Source organism: Anoplopoma fimbria, chromosome 19, assembly GCF_027596085.1.
Source record: "Anoplopoma fimbria isolate UVic2021 breed Golden Eagle Sablefish chromosome 19, Afim_UVic_2022, whole genome shotgun sequence".
NCBI lineage: Eukaryota > Metazoa > Chordata > Actinopteri > Perciformes > Anoplopomatidae > Anoplopoma > Anoplopoma fimbria.
The window spans coordinates 19,160,275-19,180,999 of record NC_072467.1 but is presented as its reverse complement, the minus strand read 5'-3'; the positions used below and the strand labels follow the sequence as shown (position 1 = coordinate 19,180,999).

Sequence of the window (20,725 nt, the reverse complement as noted above, 5' to 3'; positions counted from 1 at the left end):
AGGTAAAACTAACTCAGGACAAGCCATAGCTCCTTCCTTCGTCTCGCCGATTCTCTAACAATACAGTAGAGACTCATACTCTCAAACTGAATAATACAGCGTGTAGTTGAACTCTTGCAAGTGGTGGGGATATCTCAGGGCCCTCTGGATGTCTTTTCCAAACCAAATACCTAACAAGTGGAGGTTAACTTGAGACGACATACACTTTAAAAATCTGATTAAATATTCATTGAGCTTAGCACATTAAGGGAAAAAAAGTTTTTCTAAACTTTTTCCAGTTTCCCATTTAATAAGTGATAATGTGCACAGATGTTTTTCAAGCAATGGTGCTAACAAATACAGATAAATAGAAAACATTAGAATAGCAGATTGCTATTTTTAATTCATAAAAAAGAACTCATTTCCTTGTGCTTACCATAAGCGGTTTCTGTTTGCAGAGTGGATTCAGAAATGTGACCATAGTACAAAAATATCTCCACACTGTTAATGTCAGCATCGTAACCAGCATTCCAACATTGGTATTTGTTCGTACACACCATATGTCCATAAAAGTCTAAATCATATAGACACTGTATACCATCATGCAAATCCAGCACAGCACTGCAGCTATACATTCTGCTTTAAATATCTGACTAATTGAAAGTGACTGCACGAAAACACCCCCTTAACCCAAACCCTAAGACTCTCGCCGCTGCGAGGGGTGAAATAACCCGACTGACAGACAGATGTACAGACAGAATTTTTTCTCTCAAACATATTTAGAGAGTAAAACATGGCATTGAGCAGGGAACAGCAGAAGCCTTGTTGGCTGCAGGGACAGACTGGCTCATGGCGAGCCAGTGAGGCAGCGGGCTGGACGGAAGGGGGGCTCAACAGGCAGAGGTTACAATAACACATTTCCTCGCACCACGCCATAGAGCTAGACAGACATGCAGCATGCTGACAGAGGGAATTATGTGCTTTTTACTCCACTAATTTAGAGCTACTTTAATAACTTTATAGATCATGATTTGAAACAAAACATAAGATCGGTTTATAAAATATAACGCATTCTGACAGATTAATCAGACTGACAGTACATAATAAATTGTAATACTAGCTTGACCTCGGCAAGATAAATAATGCTTCTTAAATGTTAATAAATCAATCCGTAATAAGAATTACTGTATATATCATATAACTCTGACAGGTGTCAATTTGATTGATATCCTGGACAAAAGCCTGGTCATTGTTTACGGGGCGATTGAGAGTCGAGACTGGAGCTAGAGCAGAGAGACGGATTGCTTCACAAGTAGCACGTTTACAAGCTAACTTTAAGCTAATATAAAGCTAAGTCATGGTCAGACAATAGCCGGTGGGTTCCACAAAGGCCTCTACAAAGCCTGCCCAAACGTGATTAGTCAATACTACTTGGACTACAAACAGAAACCTGAAAGTTTCCGATACCCAAATCTTGTCCAGCTGCATACAGACTACTTTGCACTATGTAGAATCTGTTTATAGAGATTAACCGTAAAGCAACCAACCAGGCAGTGGATTACTAAACAGAATCATCAATTACTGAAAACATCTTTCCTTGTCAGGCTCCTAAAATATATAATCAATTAATAGCTAACCATATTAGGATTTAGTGGACGGCCCCAGTCAAAGAGGTTTGAAATGTTCCTGCTGGTTAAATGAATGATGGCCGCAGCAGCAGCGACTGTGGCCTCCTCGGCTCGTTGTGGAGACACAATGGTCAGACTGGACCTGCGCTTCATCTCCAACACCAATCAAAGGACATGAGATCAATATTTTTTTTTGGACACCGCTGTCTGGGATGTGCATGTGCACACTCTGAGATGGGATATTAACAGTTGTTTCTTCCATTTGTTTTTCACACATCTACCGACTGCAGCTATTTACGTCTCGGACTACTCTCCCCCCTCTCTCTGCTGCTACCTTCCCTCTCACAAACATGCACACACACACACACACACACACTCACGCACACACTTCCCCGGGCGATGTGAGAGTGTCTATTCATTCGGCAGAGGCCAGCTGCACACCTGGTGACAGCCCAGGATGGTGGTGTTGGCTCAGGTCAGGGTGTGCGGGGGGGGAGGAAGAACGGGAAGGGGAAGGGCTGGGTGAATGGGCCCACAGGCCTGTCCTTCAGGGTCTGCTCAACCTGCACATTCCAGTTCATTTAGCACCGGGGCAAGCACAGGAATGTCCCCCTCATGTAAGGGATCACTGTCTTAAAGGTGGGCTTCCCGTGTGATTGAAAAAGCCCTTCAGGAGGATAAATAGAGATGAAAGCTCCCCCAAAAGTGATGTGTCGTCCTACAGGATACCTACTGGCACCCATTAACCTGGCCATCCTTTAAAAGGGCACAAACATTGCTTCAACATTGCAAACACAAGCTTGTTTATTACAAAGAGCAGGGAATCAAACCTGAGTCCTTTAAAAAACAACCACTGGTCATCACCAAGTATCAAAAAGTGTCAAGTACCAAGAGTTATGCCTGGATAAATGAATAGTTATTCTTTGATCAGATATGTCTATTTGATGGTTTTGTAATTAGTGAAACTTCTTTAATGCCTGTTTGTGTTAAGATGTTAGACCTTAGGCTTACTCTGCTAATTGAAAAAGGGTTTGGTAAAAAAAATCATTATTCATATTTCTCAAATCAAAATGTTTCCTTTTTCATTTTATTTAAGCAAGCCGCTTGTATGTCTGCTCATAGTTGGAAAGATTTTGCCCAACCAGGAACTAAGTAGATGTTTTATTCTCTTCTAAGCTGTTTTTCCTATTTCCAGTTGATCCATTCCAATCTACGCACTCTGTGGACTTGTTTTATTATACAAATATTCAATGTATTTCGGTTAACTAAACGCTATCCCAAAAATGCATTTCATCAAACATCCTCGTCAAGAGGTTCCAGAAACTATTAAAAGTTGCACAGCGGGGGAAAACCACCTAACAGACTAAAGTACCTCCTCCAGTATGGCACAACAAATACAACCATCATTTCAAACTGCAATGAGCAGTATTTCTGCTGCAATATTCTGTCACTAAAGATGCAACTTTTGGAGGCATTTCCAGCGGTCACTCTAGATGTTGTAGTTCTTAGATTTTTCTAAATTCTAAATTTGTCTATTTCTACATTTGCCTGCACCTGTTTCCTCTCAATCATTCTTATCAGAGTGTTTAATATTATTATGTATATTCAAAGCTTGTATTTGATCAAGCTGTGATGGTTATTGCTAGTAAGTGGTACAGTAGTTTAGGAGTATTAATAGTACTCAGAACTTTGTATAGTAGACATTACATTACATTACATTACATTACAGTCATTTAGCAGACGCTTTTATCCAAAGCGACTTACAGGAAGTGTATTCAACATAGGTATTCAAGAGAACTACTAGTCACCAGAAGTCATAAGTGCATCTCCTTTCTTAAACAAGCATCCTAAAGCATAAGCCAGAGCAAAAGTATAGTGCAGAGGCAAATTACTACGAAAACAATAATTGCAACAGACTAATACGAATATAATAAGTGCTACAAACTACTACGAATAGGATAAGTGCAGTAAACAAATACAAATTCAATAAGTGCAGCGAACTGATACGAATACAATAAGTGCAACAACTAATACGAATGCAATAAGTGCTACGAGGAAGGCTCAGGGTAGTACTTCTTGAAGAGGTGAGTTTTCAGCCTGCGCCTAAACATGTCATACTTGAAATTGACTCTCAAATGCCACATGTCTACATACTATGTAGCCTTGTTTATTCATGTATTTACAACCTGCTTGGGTTTTAAAAAAACATCTAACATTTAAGAAGTGCGGCTTCTACATTACTAAAGCAAAAATAAAGAGTTCTGTAAAATATGTCTAAAAAATGTCAACAAAAGTGTCATTATGGTAATGTTGCCGAAACTGGCTCTATAGTGTTAAAACATTTCTAACAATAACCAGTCCTATTCATGCATACACCTAATATATGTGCATATGCAAATGCATCTATTTCTTCACAAACACAATATCTCTCCTTTCTGTCTCTATCTTTGCCTCACAAGCACACACACACCAACGTACTGTACGCATACACACATTTGTGCCAGGAACATTCTGTTCACCTCCATCACTAAAATAGTCTCTTATGGTAACACAGAAAACTTGAGTGACATAATTGCCTTAGTTTAGAACAGACAGCAGAAGAAGAAAGTACAGCGTGTAATCTACTCCTTCAACGCACACGTACATCAATAATTTGTTTCAGATTCTACTATTCTATTCAAATGCGAGGCAGTTATTAGGATCCCGAGGTGTTAATATGTGTGCTGTGTGTCAGGACTGGAGGCCTCTGCCTGTCTAGCAGTTCCAGCTGCGTTGGGTTGCGCCTGTGGTTTGAGGCCCTCCGTGTTTCTACGAGCGGATTCAACCTCTCAGCCTGCAGCAGCTGGCAGCCATCAAGCTGCTGGCAACACACACACGCTTACATGCACACACATGCTCACACAGACGTCCTTCCATAATTTCCATGGTAATCAGTAGGGAGCCAGATCTTGGTCGTGCCAGGGGTTGTGAAGGGAGGGAAGAGAGGCACTCAGCTTAGTCCTGGACTTCTGGTTTGGTTGGCCTGTTTATACGGGATCAGAGACACAGGGCAAGAACCAGAATATGAGCTACTCTTGTTGCTGTAAATGAAGGTAATGAAAGAGCTGGACACACATGGGTGAGCCATGTAATGTAGAGTTTTAAGGATATTTCCACTTTATAACAACTTGGGTCTTATTTTTTGTTTGTTTTTCCCCATCATTGCTGCTGGTTATAACAATATTGTTCTCGCACGGTTAATGGCTGAGATCTAGGAACAGAGCAACATCACAAAAAATTGTTCAGATGGGTTGCTCAGATGATCATACAGGTTTAGCTCTACAACTTAGGCTACCTGTTTCTCCCTTTTCCAAGTCTTTATGCTAAGCTAAGCTAATAAACCGCTGGCTGTATCTTCATATTTACAGTACAGAAATCCAATTTTGTACTTTAAACTTCTCATCGGACTCACTGCAAGAAAGTTAATAACAATGCTTCCCGAAATGACAAACTATTTCATTAAACAAGCCTGTTTTAGATTTTTTGGGGAAGAGAGGCTAATGGTATAATTATTACACAAAGTGTTAGCTGTAAACATTTATCACAGTTTAGAGACAATTTTTTGGTGGCATCTAGTGGCGAGGATGCAGATTGAAACCAACTGAAACTTCTCCCGTGTGCCAAGCATGTCATAGAACTACTGTGGCCGAGGCAACAGTTTGAAAACACGTATGTCCCTCTTTACCTAGTGTTTGGTTTGTCCGTTCTGGGCTACTGTAGAAACATGGCGGACTCCGTGAAGAGGCTCTAGTCCCTAAGCGCTCATTCTAAAGCCACTAAAACACAATGATTATTATTTTCAAGTGATCATACACCAAAGAAAACATACTTATCAACACTTTATTCCATTTATGGCAATAGATCCCCCTAAATGCTACACACTGATCCTTTAACATAGGGTATTAAGATCATAACCAGCATTCAGGTGCTAGCACTTTTGGTTTAAACCCTGTCTTCCACCATTCAGGGGGGTAAGAGTAACCCTGCTGTATTGCCTGGCTACTGAACAAAACCTGGAATGACCTACTTTCATTCCTACACCAATTCCTCCACCCGTTGCCTCCTCACACAGGCACAGCGCAGCTAATACACTGAGACTGAATGGGGATTGAAAGTGTGAAGTGGATCGCCCAATCACAAGACACACAGCCCCATGCTGATATCAGCTTCCTTTCCAGACGCAGGGGGAGGCTCTCAATGAGACCGTTTCTAACCCAGAGGCCTGTCCAGTCCAGAAAAAAAAAAAAAAAACATCACATCCCACGAGGCGATGTGTTTAGAATACAAACAAGCTGTTTGGGATGAGAGTGCGCAGTGGCCCAGTGGTAAATCTCTGCCCTACAGGCTATCAACAACCTCCTCCATCCAAAACACAATTCAATTATGGACGGTGCAGCAAAAATAGAGTAACAGGAAACATTTACAACAGCAACAGTAATTGTGTTTGGATCCAATTCCAGAGGAAGTCATTACCATAGATTTCAAGAATATCTTTATCATACAAGTTAAGAAAGAATTTCCTCCTCTGGTTGGGATAATATTTGTGTTAGTGTCAGAGAGAGGACAGACAGCCGAGCGCTGTGGAGAGGGATGGAGTTACTGACAGAAAAGGGAGTGGCTTCTAACGCCTCCTGAAGAGAATCAGCGAAAAAGTAGAAGTGTCTTGCTAATGTCTACTCCACTTCCTGGCTAATCAGCTCTGCAGCTCAGGTAGGTTTAGCTGAAAAAAGAATGTGTGTGCTGGCAACATGGCAGACTGCTTTCCTCTGAATGAGAGCAGAGGAATTTTCTATGACAGTGCTGATGTCTGCAGCCGGAGAGCCTTGGACTCAGATTTCCCTGACACACTGTGAAAAGCGATCCACACCTCTTCCTCCAGTTCAATATCGCCAGCTGAAATACAGAAGACCGGCCTGTCATTTTGTATTAACCCAAGAAGAAGAACTATCCCGCAGAGGCTCCCACTAACCACTATCAGATCAGCTGATAATGACTTTCTTTTATTACACTCATGATGGGAAGGACGACCCCAGCGTTGCGAAATGCACCTACTTAGTGAGCTGATAGATGCTGGCAGCCAATTTGTAATCAAAAGTAGGGAAAATGGCTGTTTATTAAATCTACAGTTGTGCAGAGCGAAGCATTGCCTCAGAGCATGTTTTTTGGCAGAGCGGCGGAGGGCAACATGGCAGCTCTAAGGCCTGTGAGGAAGAGGAGACAGAGGGATTCCTCTTTGCTCTATTTATTTTCTGAATAAACTGTTTTTACACAGTGACTATCAATCTGAAGGGCCTTTATATAAGACTAGAAGGTCTGTGGGAGAAGCTTCCTGAGAAAAACAAAGTTAGGTATCAACTGTAATCCTTCTTCCAACCTCGCACTATTCTTCACACACTTCAGACGCTCAGCACTAATGCAAACATTGTCACATCACAAAGTGCAGATCTATTCCTTGTCACGGCGCTTAGCTTACAGCGTCTTTAAAACATCATAACTCTATTGAACACAGCAAAAACACAAACGTCATTTGGCCTCTTTATATCATCAAACTGAGAAGTGATACTTAGGGAAATTTTGGCCACAATAAAGCCATGAAGTTTCCTACATTTTGGGCTCCAGGCAGACTCAGATAGACACGTTACGCTGCTCTGTTCCCGTCACCATGTGGTGGTTGCATGGTGGCCCCCAAATGTGCGTCTGACCCCCCTTAGGGAGGCCAGAGCCCCGTGTGAGCAAGGTGATGACTAGTGTGGGTCAGCATAGGCTTGTTTACACATTACAGACCACACAGACAAGACACGGTTAAGACAGCATATGTCCGCCATGTGTGTCTCAATTACCGGAAGGCAGTGACTGCTCAACTGCTTAGCACCACCACCAAAGATGAGAGCAAATGCTAGAACGCTCAGGTTTCGTTACAGAAGATCTAATGAATTCATTAACTTTAACGTACTATCAAGACAGTCAGAGCACTGCTGTCTTTATGTGCCACAACAGACACATGTAGTAGAGATCATCACTCAGCAGAGGGCTCCAGTCTGGCCGAGGTGACAGAGCAGAGAAGAGTCAGAGATGCTGGAAATGTTTAGCATCTTTGCATGATATTGTCTACATTGTTTGTCTGGTGGTTCCGTTCTGCTCAGCTTTTATTGGGACATTCCTGCAAGAAAAGAAAAAATTCTAAAGAAGAAAAAAAACGTGTTGCATCAATAGTAGCTGTTTACGACTAATTCCTTGATTTTAGGGCTGTTTTTATTGTTTTCCGAGTAACTCCAGCTTGAAACCTTTAAAGTAAAGGAGTCTGAATCCGAGAGCAATGGCATTCATCCTCTGTTTTTTCACATATTTGCTGTCTTTGAAATAGTGCATTGCTGCAACTTAAAATCAGTGAGTTTATTTCAGCATGTTTGTCTAATGCCTATGTTTGCTCTTACCATAATGGAAACATTACCGTGTGAAGTGGAAAAAAATGTTTCTTTGTTTTTACACCTATCCAGTTTTCTCCTTGTTTTTTATTGCATAATCACAGAGATTTTTATCTCATGCAATATATATATACAAATAAAGAGGGACAATATAAATGTATTATATTCTTCAAAGTGTAGAGCAATCTGCCATCCATGCACATGCTTGTTTATAGCCATACAGTAACTCTTCAATGTAAACTATACAACCAGCCTCTTTCCAGCTCATCGCGGATTCAAAAAACAAATATGCATCTTCACACCATCACTGCAGCAAACCCACGACTGAATATCAAATGAATAATGATAGACACTTGAATAAGCTTCAGCTGAGACATCAAACCTTAATCAGGATAAAGTGTTAACGGTAAAATATCTAAGAGTCTTTTCATATCTGATTTGTGTTTGCAGGAGTGTGTGAGTGTCACTACAAAGAAAAAAACAAACAAGCACACTACAACGTTAACTGGCCCTGAGAGCTGAGGGCATCTTTCAAGTGGCCGAGGCCGACAGTGCAGCCTCTCATCTGCAGCCTCACCGCACTCACAGGTCACAACGAGAGCTTTGATCACTGCAGAAATCTGTTTCTAATTCATGTGCTCAACATGCTCATTGATTTTCCATAAGGAGGGCTGAGGGGCTGATATGAGTCTGCTTGAATGAAGCCCCCCTCCTCTCCTTTTAAAAAAAGGTATGCATGTGTATCAGTATCACAGGAGGTTTAAAAGGCAGCTGCTACATTCCTGGAGTTTAAGGACTGCAATCCCCGATAAGTGATGAGGAGCAAGTGGTATTAAAGTCCAGGACAAAGAGATAATAATGCATTTGTCAGTTTTGTGGCTGTGGCTCAGAGATCATCCGGGGAGAATGTTTGACATAAATAATTAGGGATGTGATGAATCATTGGCATCTTGTCCTCAGCTTCCCTTTCTCATCAGCACTTGAAAGCTATTACTAAAATAGCATCTCTTCAGCAACAAAATACAGAATGTAAACTATATTGTATATATCTATGAATAGACTGTCGTTATTATTATTATTATTATTATTTTAGTAGAAGATAATGTATAATTTTTTAATGAGAAAAAATATATAATTCAGCATTACTGTATTTGACAATGTTACTGGGGAGTTCAAGTAGAAAAACAATATTGTAAAGTGCTATAATTCCATGTTTGCCTTCAAATGGCTGCAAGTGGCTCTACAGAAAAGATATCAGTCCAAAGATGATCTGTGCAGATCAGAGAAAAACAACTGAGCAAAGATCAAATCCCACTCAAGCAAACTGTAAAATACACACTACAATGTAAAACAGGAGCATGACATGGAAACACATAATATGAGCTTATTATCATTATTATTATTACTATCATGTGTATGATTATTATTATTATCGTTATTAATGTTATTAATGTTATTATTGTTGTTGTTGTGTGTTACACTACACATGGTCATACATACATCAATTTTACAAAACTCTGCAACCATCCTTACATGCATTAACATCCATAATAATAACTATAATCATCACCATAATAATAATATTAATAATAATAATGAAAATTCGAATCAGTCATAAAGGCCAACAGTCCTTTTTTTTTTTTTTTTTTTTTGAAATTGCCATCCCACTTCTCCCTCCTTTCGCCTCGCCTCAAACACAAAACTCGTCATTGGGAAAGAAGGAAAAACAAGGCAGAAATAGAAAAAAGTTGAATGGGACAGAAACTTCTTACCTGGTCCCTCTGGATGCATGGCAGAGAGGTCCGGCGATGTGACTTACTGTTGGACTGACTGTGTGCCATGTCTGAGGCTATCACAGAACTGGACCTCCTGCGCCTTTTAAATACAGGGATCTCTTCCCTAGCTCCAGTCACGGGGGTGCAGCCCTCCTTGTGTCTCCCTTGGTTGGGAAGGAGCTTGTCAGCATACCTCGCCAGCAGGATGCCCAGCACTCCGACCAGGTACGCCACGTACGGTCTCCAAGTGGCCCGTACTTTGTGCAGCGAGAAGAGCGAGATAGTCCTGACCAGGCTTATGAAAACGACCACAGATATGCCCTGATTCAGCCGCGCTACCATGAGTGCGCCGGTGGCCACGCAGATGAGCACCACCGCGGCTGCTGTCGTGAGTGAAAACAGCTGCTCATCTGTCCCGTCCAGGAGAGACCACGCCGCTGCTTCGCCCAGGTGGCACAAGGTCAGGAGGGAGAGGGCGGTGCGGATCAGGACTCCGCAGCGGATCAAGTAGACACCGACCCAAAAGAAGGCACATAGGAGGGTGAACAAAGGGGAAACGACACTCCAGCAAGTTTGCAACAGCTCCTGCGCGCAGCCTGAGACGAAGTGAAGAGGGGACGATGAATGCGAGAGTCTGTTGTTGTCAGAGCTGCTGCTGCTGCTGCTGCTGCTGCTGGCTCCAGCTCTCCACTCTGCACATTTGACCAACAGAGCGAGAAAAAGCGAGAGCGACCCCACGCACACGCACACCGCACTCCGCAGTCTCTGGGAACTCCATATTTTTGTGAACATCAGCCTCACCCTCGACTCGTAATCTCGGTCACTGCACAGTGGGATGACACATGTTTTCACATAACCATTACGATCCGGTGCGCTGAGGCTTTTTTCACGAGTGCTCTGCGCACCGGTGCTGTCAGATTGTGCAGGCATCGCCATCACTCATGGCAGATGTGAAGTATGAGGAAGTCTATAATGCATCTATACGAGTGTGGTCATGGGACAGGACAAGAGTCGGTGACAACCTTAATTTATTGTACGCGGAATGGGGGGGAAAAGTACAGCGAGTATACGCGCCGATGGGTCTCCATTTACGCATGGAGATGAACGCATTCCCCCTTTTGTTTTTCCCCCAGGTGCAGGGTTAAGAAATGGCATGAAAAGGAGCCTGAAGGACAGAGTAACTCAGAAGTTTTTTTTTTTCAGATCTAGGGCACTGCTTCTCTGCACACACACACACACACACACGCGTCCTGCTTTGCCCTCCTTCCTTTCTTCGACTTCTGCCGTCTTTCTCTTCGCGTCCCGGTCCTTGCAGCAGCAGCAGCAGTCTTTACAAAACATCAGTCCCCGTTCCGTCAGCTTTCAGCGGTAAAACGCGCTCCTCCTGTCCATTGTTTGACCATTTCCCCGGTCTCTCCTGAAAAAAAAAAAAGTAGAGGCTTTCCTTTTTACTTTCCAGGATAAACGCCGTTGAGGAATTGAAGCAGTTTGACCTAGAGTCTGTCAGGTTTTTGCTGGCCGGTTTTGAAGGTGCTAATCCGGACTGTTTGTCACCAGCTCTGCAACCAGCCGCAAGATTCAGCTCATTCACACCCTCCAGTTCCGGCTCCACGCAGGGAGCAAGACAGTGCAGCAGCAATGAAACCCCCCATATCTTTCCCCAGACAGCCCAGCAGGCGTTGTCCTCATTAGATCTGAAAAAAATGTCTAGATTTGTCTCTTGAACACTTTTGAATATCTTATTTTTTAACAAGAAATCTCTAAATATTTATATATATTCTTATGTTGTTGCCACTTATTCAAACACCGGCAAAACCTGTTTTGTATAAAATGGAGTTGACCTATATTTTCCCCAGTGAGTTCCTCTCTGAAAGGAATACAAATGGTGTATTTATACACAAACATTAAAAGGCCGTATTTTCATTTTGATTTGTGGTTGGTGGCCGAGGCAAAATGAGGGCTTTAACTCTCTTGACATGAATTTATATTTAACTCGGGATAAGAATCTAGATGCTGAAGAGAGAAGTGGGACCTCCTCATGCAAACTGTTTTGCTGTGAAAATCCTAGAATAGTCCTGTGGTTGCTCGCCCTCCAGCTTGACTCCTGATGCCCTAACCCTAACCCGGTCATTGAAATATTCATCCCACTCTAAGTGTCACTGATGATGTGTTGCGTCATAGTGGAAGGTCTCCATCAATTTTTCAGCATCCAGATCTTCTTTGGGCATAAGTACATCACAGTTCAGGAGGCACACGTGTGTTCCCTCAGATGTAACGCTCTCATGGGATCACACCCTCACACGTATACAGTTTAGACATCTACAGCCGAGCAAGCACACGTAATCTCCATCACGTTTGCTGACGCACATACTGTAAATGGAGTCAGCCTATTTATCGACTCTGTAACCCCCTTTTTCTTTAACCCTGAAGCTCTCCAACATCTGGTCTCCTCACAGCATCTTTATGAGGTCAGAGCATTCTAATAGACAATGCTCTATCATGCCACACTCTTGCTTTTGCAGCCCCACTTCCTTCATTATATTTATTGAAATCCTGCTGCAGAATTCAAAACAGAGAAGGAGCTAATAATTAGGACTCATTTCTGGGATGCTGATGTTCATAACCTGTGCTTATTCCTGGCTGAGACAGGTTAGCTGGACTCTTTCTATCCATCGTGTAGACAGAGTCCTGTGCATCCCTTGTCGGTAGAGATTAGCAGGAGGCGCGGGAGGAAAAGAAGCGCTAACAGGGAGCGATAGGAGCAGGAGGAGGCCAGGTCCTGTCCATCACCTCCGCACATGCTCCCTGAGTGCCAGACAGCTCTTTCGATGCAGTGCATCACACAGGACAGCTGCTGGCTCCAAGTGTGAGCAGATCCTTGCGACAACATCTTTTTTTCTTTCTCCACCTTATCAAATCTCATGGGTAACTTTTCTTTGGAAGAGTTGAAACAATACTGCCTCATGTGACTGGTTTATTTCATGGATGACAGGAACAGAAACATTCCCTCTTTACAAACAGAAGATAAGAGCAAGACAAAGGAGAGAGGAGTTGAAGTCAGCCAGAGAACAGGGATATACAAGCATTCGTTTTTCTTGTAGGATACAAGGTTGCACTCATGGTGTGACATTGTTGGTCCTCTTTTACATTTCAGAGGCAAATCCGTTATCCAAAATAACTAAATAACTATATCTGTGTGTGTTAATATAAAGTGAAATGACGCAGGTTATGTTATGGGCTGGAAACTAAGAGATAAATTACAGTTATGCAGATGTGAGATATCTGGAACAAAACCTGTGTTGTCAACTGTGAAAGCAAGCAGCTGTCTTTGTTTTCCTGCAAACTCTCAATGGCCATGAATGAAACTCATCATAACCTGCATCTTCCCCCTATGAAGCATCACGTTATGGTTCAGACGAAGATTAATCACTACAGTCCTCAGCAGCCACTGCAAGCAGCATCTCCGGAATAGATCGTTGTGGATAAAAAAACCAAATCCTGGTCGTCCCTACAAACACGTCTAGAGGCCATTCTGAATTACCCGTAAGAATTTTAACAACTAGGGAATGCAAACGTCACCGTCTTACCCTATTTGGCAATGTCACGGTCCATTGTAAAAGAGGAATCTTTTTATGAGGAGCAATTCATCAGACATCTGGTTTGGATGTTGTGAGCAGCATGGGGGGGCCAGACTTGTGATGTGACCTCGCTCAGACCTACACCAGCCTCTGGGAGTGAGGCTGACAGATCTGATGTATACTCAGGAAGTGTGAATGTCCTGCAGAGTTGTTTACCACTAAACCCCCCTTCGCCCTGCAGCCCCTACATGCTCTACTCATATCCAACATGACAATGAACTGATGACATAACTCACATGATCTCCGCTTCAGGCAAATCTGGTTGTAAATAGCTTTCAATAAACTTAAATAGGATTATCCATCAAGAGGAGCTGTCAGTTTGATTACACTTTGGCAGGAATTGTATTGAGGATACAGTGGGATTCAGAGTTGAGAGACTAAATCAGAGGGAAAGAAGAAGAGAAGAGGCAGAATAGAGTGATGGAAACAAGTTTACATTGTGTTCGGCACTCGTGTGCAGAGTGAGATCCATCCAGCGTGTTTACCAGCCCTCATGGGCAACGATCGGCTCGTGGCCAAGTTTCCACTAAGGTGCTGTGGACACCCGTCTCCCGCCATCATATACACAGACATGCACTTGCACACACTTCCTGACACAGTCATTTATCTGCCCTTGTGTGTACAGGCAGTTGTCCACAGAACAGGGGCCTTCTAGGCAGGACACCGGCAGGAATCAACAAGCTTCCTTTCTCTTTAGAAACATGGATCTGACCTCACTTACCCTAACTGTAATTAGTCTGTGCTTTTTTTGTATTAAACAATCACTGCAAAAACTTGGCAGGAACCTACAGCAGAGCCAATTGCATTATGTATGAGTGTGAATCAATGATTTCAACATCCACTAAAATGTTCCCATCAATATTCCAATTTAAATCATGTACAAGCCAGAGATTCATTGGCACAAGAGGGCTACGGATTTACAGTAGATGTCTCGATACAATTTTATTAATGCTATATCTACTGAAATAAAATGCTCAAGCCAAAGATGATGACACACAGCCAATATTATGATATCATTCTGCTCTAGTTTTATGACAAAAAACAGAATATGTGATCTAGAGCAATTTATCGATCAATTGAAGATTAATCTGCAAGATTTTTATAATCCAAACATTTGATGATACGTCGTGATTTGTCGTACAAAACAAGCTAAGCGATGCATCAACTATCACCATCAGCTTCAGGAAATAAAAAAAAAAGTTTAAAAGAGCAAATTGTGACTCAATTATTAGAGAAAATGATCTGCAGATGAATCAATAACTAGAATAATCCAGTGCTTACAGTCCGCTCCAGTCTACTGTTGAAGAGGAAAGGCTCTGTCCCTGTCTCCTGTGTTTGTTGGTAAATAAAACTGCTGACTCTACACATGGCAGACTGTACCATACTGTATCTAGAAGAAGGGTTATGAAATGTCACTCCAAAACAGATGTCTATATACAGTACATGCACATGCAAACAAACTCTAACTAACACACACACACACACACACACACACACACACACACACACACACACACACACACACACACACACACACACACACACACACACACACACACACACACACACACACACACACAGGGGTATAGGAGATGAATTTCTGAAAGATTTGCCAATGAAAATATGTTTGTACAGAGACTGCCAATAGTTGTTTTGGTTTTGATTTAGTATCTTAACTGTTCATGGCAGAGAAAGTTTTCACCGCCTGAATATTTTCTCTAAAAACCGGTGGGACACAAAACCCATGCTAATTAAATTATTTTGGCAGCTCAAGGTCTCATTAACAGAAAAGTAAACTGTGACAGACTTCAAATGAAAAATATATTTGTCGAAAACTTTATTGACAACTAAACAGTCAAGAAAATGTGCGAAAAACTGCTTCAGGAGAAACCTTTATCATATTGTTGGTTGTTTTATTAGGTCAAATTATAAGTCTAATCATAACATATGCATATAGTCAGTAGTCAGTGGAGGAATTAGTTACTGCACCTCTCCCAACTACAACAGTAAAATGCTGCTTACAAATTAATGCATTGGTATTGTAATCCAATAATATAATATATCAAAATATAACAAAACACGACATAACCTTTTCTCTAATAGTAGTATTTTTACAGTGTGGTATTGCTACTTACATATAACAAAATGATATTCTGTGTTGAAAAAACTCATCATATATCAATGTGGCATGTTTAGGTAAAAAGGTTTCATATGTCCCCACCGTGCACACAGAGACAGAACATGTGAACACTAGTGGGGCTCAGCTTTTGGAGAACGATGGGGAAGAATATTGGGATTGAATTAGAAGACGGGTTCTTAATTCACTGCTGTGGGTGGAAGCACTGCAGGCAGAGAAAGAGAGGAAGTTGAAACACTGTCTCAGATGAATAATGTAATTCCAAGGTTTGAGTGGAAAATGAGCCACACATTTTATTGCATATATATGCAGGGGAGTTGCATGTATGAGTTTTGAATATTCCATGTCAAAGTTTTCAAAGCTGCTCGCTCAGACCACGTGGCAGCTAGCTGGCGTGGGACGTGCTGCTTGTCTTAGACACTAGATATCTGCTTTAGCCTAGGATTTATGCTAACCCAGGGAACTGCAGGAACTTTTATTATATATTTCTGTCTCTCTTGTTCTGTGGAGTACAGATTTACTTCCTAAGCCCTCTCAAATAATGCAAAATAAAAACCGTGGATCATGGCTCCACACACCAGGCAGCCCAGAGTAATTGGTCCATGTTTGTTCAAGACATGCCAGGAAAAACACCGGCCGTCCACCTTGTATGAGAGTTGTCCAGCACACAAAAGTCAGCTTTCATATGGGTATCTGGGCCAGGCGAGAAAGGCCAAGGGAGCTGACTGCTCACTTCTATTTTTTCGACGTCAGTTTACATGTTTTCCTAAACATGAGGAATGCTGCTGGGCGCTCAGGCCCAGAAACAGATCCTTGGGCTCTATTCACTTGTTAAGGAAACAGGGGGTCATGGGTAAAGTGCTTCACGGCAACTTTCCAGTCGGGGAAAAAAGGATGAGGGTAATGGACGACCTTTTCCAAAAGCATAATCACAAACAATCAGACAGATTCTTATTGATTGCAAAATATTTTTGCCCTGTTCTGTATGTTTAAATAACTAATTACTTGGAACAACCCTCAAACATACATCACTGTTTGGAGAAAGTGTAATGATTTACTTCAACTGAAAGATCACAAGGAATTTTAAGGGATGACAAAATCCCATGACTGATGAAAATCTTTCCGAGCCAAATGGATGAAGTCAAAAATGATTCAACTGCTTTTAGCATAAAAAAACCTTTTTTTTAGGCTTTAATTTAGAGACCTGTGTTTTCACTTTGTAACGCCAAAATGTGATGAAAGATAATCTGAGAGCTGTTGAACACAAATGTAAATGTTTGGAGTTTTTTTTCTTCTAAAGGATATGGTCAAATGAGGTTGATGCATTATGACAATACATCCCATAAACTGTATATTGTTAAAGCAAACTGTTTCAATATCAATAATAGATCACGACAACTTAACTGCTTTGGTTCACTCTCACTGCTCTCATCAGTACTGCTTTTGGCAGCAGAAGGCAGAAAATATAACTACCTGCTCAGGATAAAAAGTCAGACGAAGAAAGTTAGTGACCACTTGGTGAGCACAGTGGAACAATTATCAGCTTAAGAGGAGGATATTTCCCTCCCGAGTTGGTAGAGACCAAAACAGAGCTAAAAGAAAGTTAATATTATATATATTAATATTCCAAATGAATGATAATGTTGCCGTGAGTCTGTTGGATGTGTAAGGGCTTGCCAACATGTTGCCCTTATCACCTTAAAATGTTGTCAGTTGTCAATGCTGTGTTCACAGCTTGTTTCTGCTGCCTCAAGTGACCAAAACACCAGTTAATGCAGGTTTAAAAAGCGTTTTATGCTGAATGAACATCACCATTTATAGAGACTGTTGTCTTTGTGTTACCTAGCATGCGGATTATCCAAATAAATTCTGTACAGTGATGTTTAAAAGGGGGCTGCTTTGGGAGGACTTCATTCACAGAGAACTCAGAATAACACGCAAATGGTCTTTCAAAGGCCAGACACAAACAATCATCAAGCATGAAAACCTACGGAACAATTTAGGGTACCAGTCAGAATCAGCCAACAGCTGTGGGCTTTCAGTGAAGCATGAAAGTAAACTTTCCTCTCCTGGGGCCAAATCCTCCAAACTTCAGACATTCGTAAGTCAGTTTTTCTGAATCACTTGTCAGGTGATTTACCGTAAAACACGATTTAGCCCTGTGATGAAGAAGAGAGCGTGAGATTTAAGCTCGATGTTGGCTGACCTTTGGAGAGTTGGCGCTCATAAGAGCAAAAAGACAAAGACAGCAGACTGGCATTGAGACAGAGAGACAGAGAGAAGACAGGACACCACAGCAGACTTCCTGTCCCCGAGAAGCAGCAGACGTACACTCAGCCTCATCCTGGCTCTGTCCGATCAGCTCCAACCTCACATGGCTGGTCTTCATCTCTACATTCTGACAGCCCCTCTCTCTGTTTTGTTTTTTTGTGACTTTTATTTGGGACAGAGGCTTTTAGGCTGCCATGTATCCCCCGCTGTTTGTACCGTTTATCCTGGTTGCCATCACAGAGCATGGCGCCGGCACACGTCAGGCCTGTCTTGGAGCAGAGAGGAGGAGGAAGTGATCTATAAAGTGTGTGGTCTCTCATGATGAAGCAGGCAGGTTGAGGCCTCCATTTACAAACGCTCACTCTCCACTCTTGTTCCTTTCTCTATCAATTACATTTTATGGGAAACACCTACATGGTTGATACACTGAACAGGGACTTTTAAGGCAACGTTTTTGCCTCTTAAATTGAGAATATAATGCTTCTCCACCTCTTCACTTTTCTCCCTTCATCAACTGAGAAGGAGGGACTTAAAGTCTCCCATTAAGAACTGCGTGACGGCGGTTGTGTAGACGGCAACAGGCTTTAAAAAGCCCTATTTAGTCTTCCCGGTGGCTGTTTGACGTCATTTAATGGAGGAAAGGCTGCCTTAAGTAAACTGACAAAAATGAGAAACCTCTCTAACAGCTTACAGTTGTCATTTGGTTAAGCCCGAACGTTGTAAACATCAGGGAAAAAACGTACATGATCTTTGCCGCCCATGAGCCCTCTGCAGAGTACAATATGTGCTATAAGCTTCGTTCTAACACAGCAGAATCTTAGAGACTGTTAATTATGTACCTCATAACACAGGAATGAAATACGTCTTAGTCGATAATTCCTTAACACCCTGTTATAGTTTCAGAGATCCAAGCAGATATGTCCAGAATGACATAAAACATCATGGCATTCATAAGTAAAAGCCTGACCCCAGCAGTAAAAATGTTATAATGAGCTTTGCAAATCCAGATGTTCTGTAGAGGTGGAAAAAAGAGCGAGGGCATACACCTCACCTTTCAAATTTTCTGCAATCCAAGCATTACTGAGTCACAAAACCCACAAGGTGCTGCCCAGGAAAAGGGAGACATTAAAGAAGTTTGGGCTAAAAATGTCAAACTGATGGCGGTGACAATGCAAACACTTCTTTTGTTTGTCGAAGCACTTTATCCTCTGCACCTTTTCCTACATTTGCCTTCTTAATGTTCTCGTGTCAAGTCCCTTTCTCTCAGTTGGTCAAGTACTCAACCCCTAAATATGTTTGCTAGATTGCTATGGAAATGGACACAAATATAATACTATCAGTTAGCAGCAGCTCAGCAAAAGCATTTAATCTATAAATACAGTGCTTTGTTGGTAATAGGGATTATTTAGACTGAGGTTGTTTAAACAGGGATTTAGAGTTGGCACAGAGAGAGGACGTGTGTTTAATTAACCACGGAACCTTCAATTTCATTGCTATGTTTGAAGGCATAAAATCACAAAAATTGAATTTCTTGAATCAAAGCTGTACTATTTGCCTGTACTCGTGCCCTGTTGCTGGATGAGAAGCTTTGTCTGAGATTTGGTTCAATTTACAGGAGGCATGTGTGCCCAAGGATACACTGAACATGAGCTTGTGTCAGGAGTGTTTATAAGAACCGTGTGCTCTGTCGCTCTGTACCAACAGATCCCTGTTACCCTTTAAAGGCAAAGCCTGCAGCGATACATGTCATTGTTGAAAAAGTGAATGAGAACAAGGGGTACACATGTTTTCGGTCTAAGTTGCCTCAAGCTGAAACACTGTAATAAAGTTCACAGGATGTAATTCAAATATCGCAAACAAGAAAATGTTACAACTTTGCACTTTAAACATTGTGTACTTTTCCTCTTGAAATATTCCATCACTGTCAGTAAGTATTTGGTTTGAATCTGTAGGACTAAGTGAGGTTAAAGACATTAATGGCATCTAGATTCCTGTGTCCTCTGTAATATGTGAGTTTCAAAACATTTACAATGCTATTCATTCAACTACAAGAGCACTTAAGAATTAATCAGTTTTAAGTCCCGGTCATCTTTTCTAGGAAGACACAAAAACATAACATTTTGCTGACTTTCGAACCCTGTGACGCCACAACCCCCTTTTTTCTCTCTCTCTCAGGAAACTGTAACAAGTACTACAGTACACTGAGTACAGACATGAGCTAAATTTCTCAGAATATATGGTGCTGAAACATTTCTCTTGGTCTGCATTATGCACAAGTTATTCACGGCTCACTGGGAGCTTTCAATAATTAAAGTGCTAAAATGGCATATGTTTAAAAATTTAAACCACCCCCTTTTGCCTTACTTGTGCACTGTTCCTCTCACTATCCTACCAGTTTCATGAGCATTGGGGGATGTGCCATACAGTGTCTTCAAGAGGATACAAATAACATTATTGTCACACAAAAAAACAAGAAGAGATGAAAAGGCAAGTTAAAGAAATGGAAAACATCATGAAACACTTATAAAATTCAGATTCTGACTTAATGTGCAAGTTATTCTTATACTTTCTATTTGATCAATATTTGACATCATTATAATGAGGATTTCTCTTGAATTATGTTGGTGACAAGATCATTCTTATCTGATTTATGGGCTGGATCTTTAAGTATAAAGACAACACATTCATGGATGCAATGATTTTTGACAAGACATCATCAGAAATGAAATCAAACAAATACAGTCTCCAATGCAGCAAGAACTGAAACATTCACTGGAAATACTGAATAAAATATCTCCATGAGAGTGCGATGGGAGCTGCCGAAGTGTGTCCG

At 41.5% G+C, this 20,725-nt stretch overlaps 1 protein-coding gene across 2 annotated transcripts in view; it reads right to left on the bottom strand.

Annotated features, from left to right (window-relative positions):
- The window catches only part of LOC129108416 (cGMP-inhibited 3',5'-cyclic phosphodiesterase 3A-like), a 66,410-nt gene extending 55,628 nt beyond the window's left edge, over positions 1 to 10,782 (bottom strand). For both annotated transcript variants that reach the window (XM_054620224.1, XM_054620226.1), the window contains exon 1: positions 9,844 to 10,782. In XM_054620224.1, the coding sequence (XP_054476199.1) occupies positions 9,844 to 10,782 (939 nt within the window). The remainder of the gene's footprint in view (positions 1 to 9,843) is intronic.
- Positions 10,783 to 20,725: the final 9,943 nt, after the last annotated feature.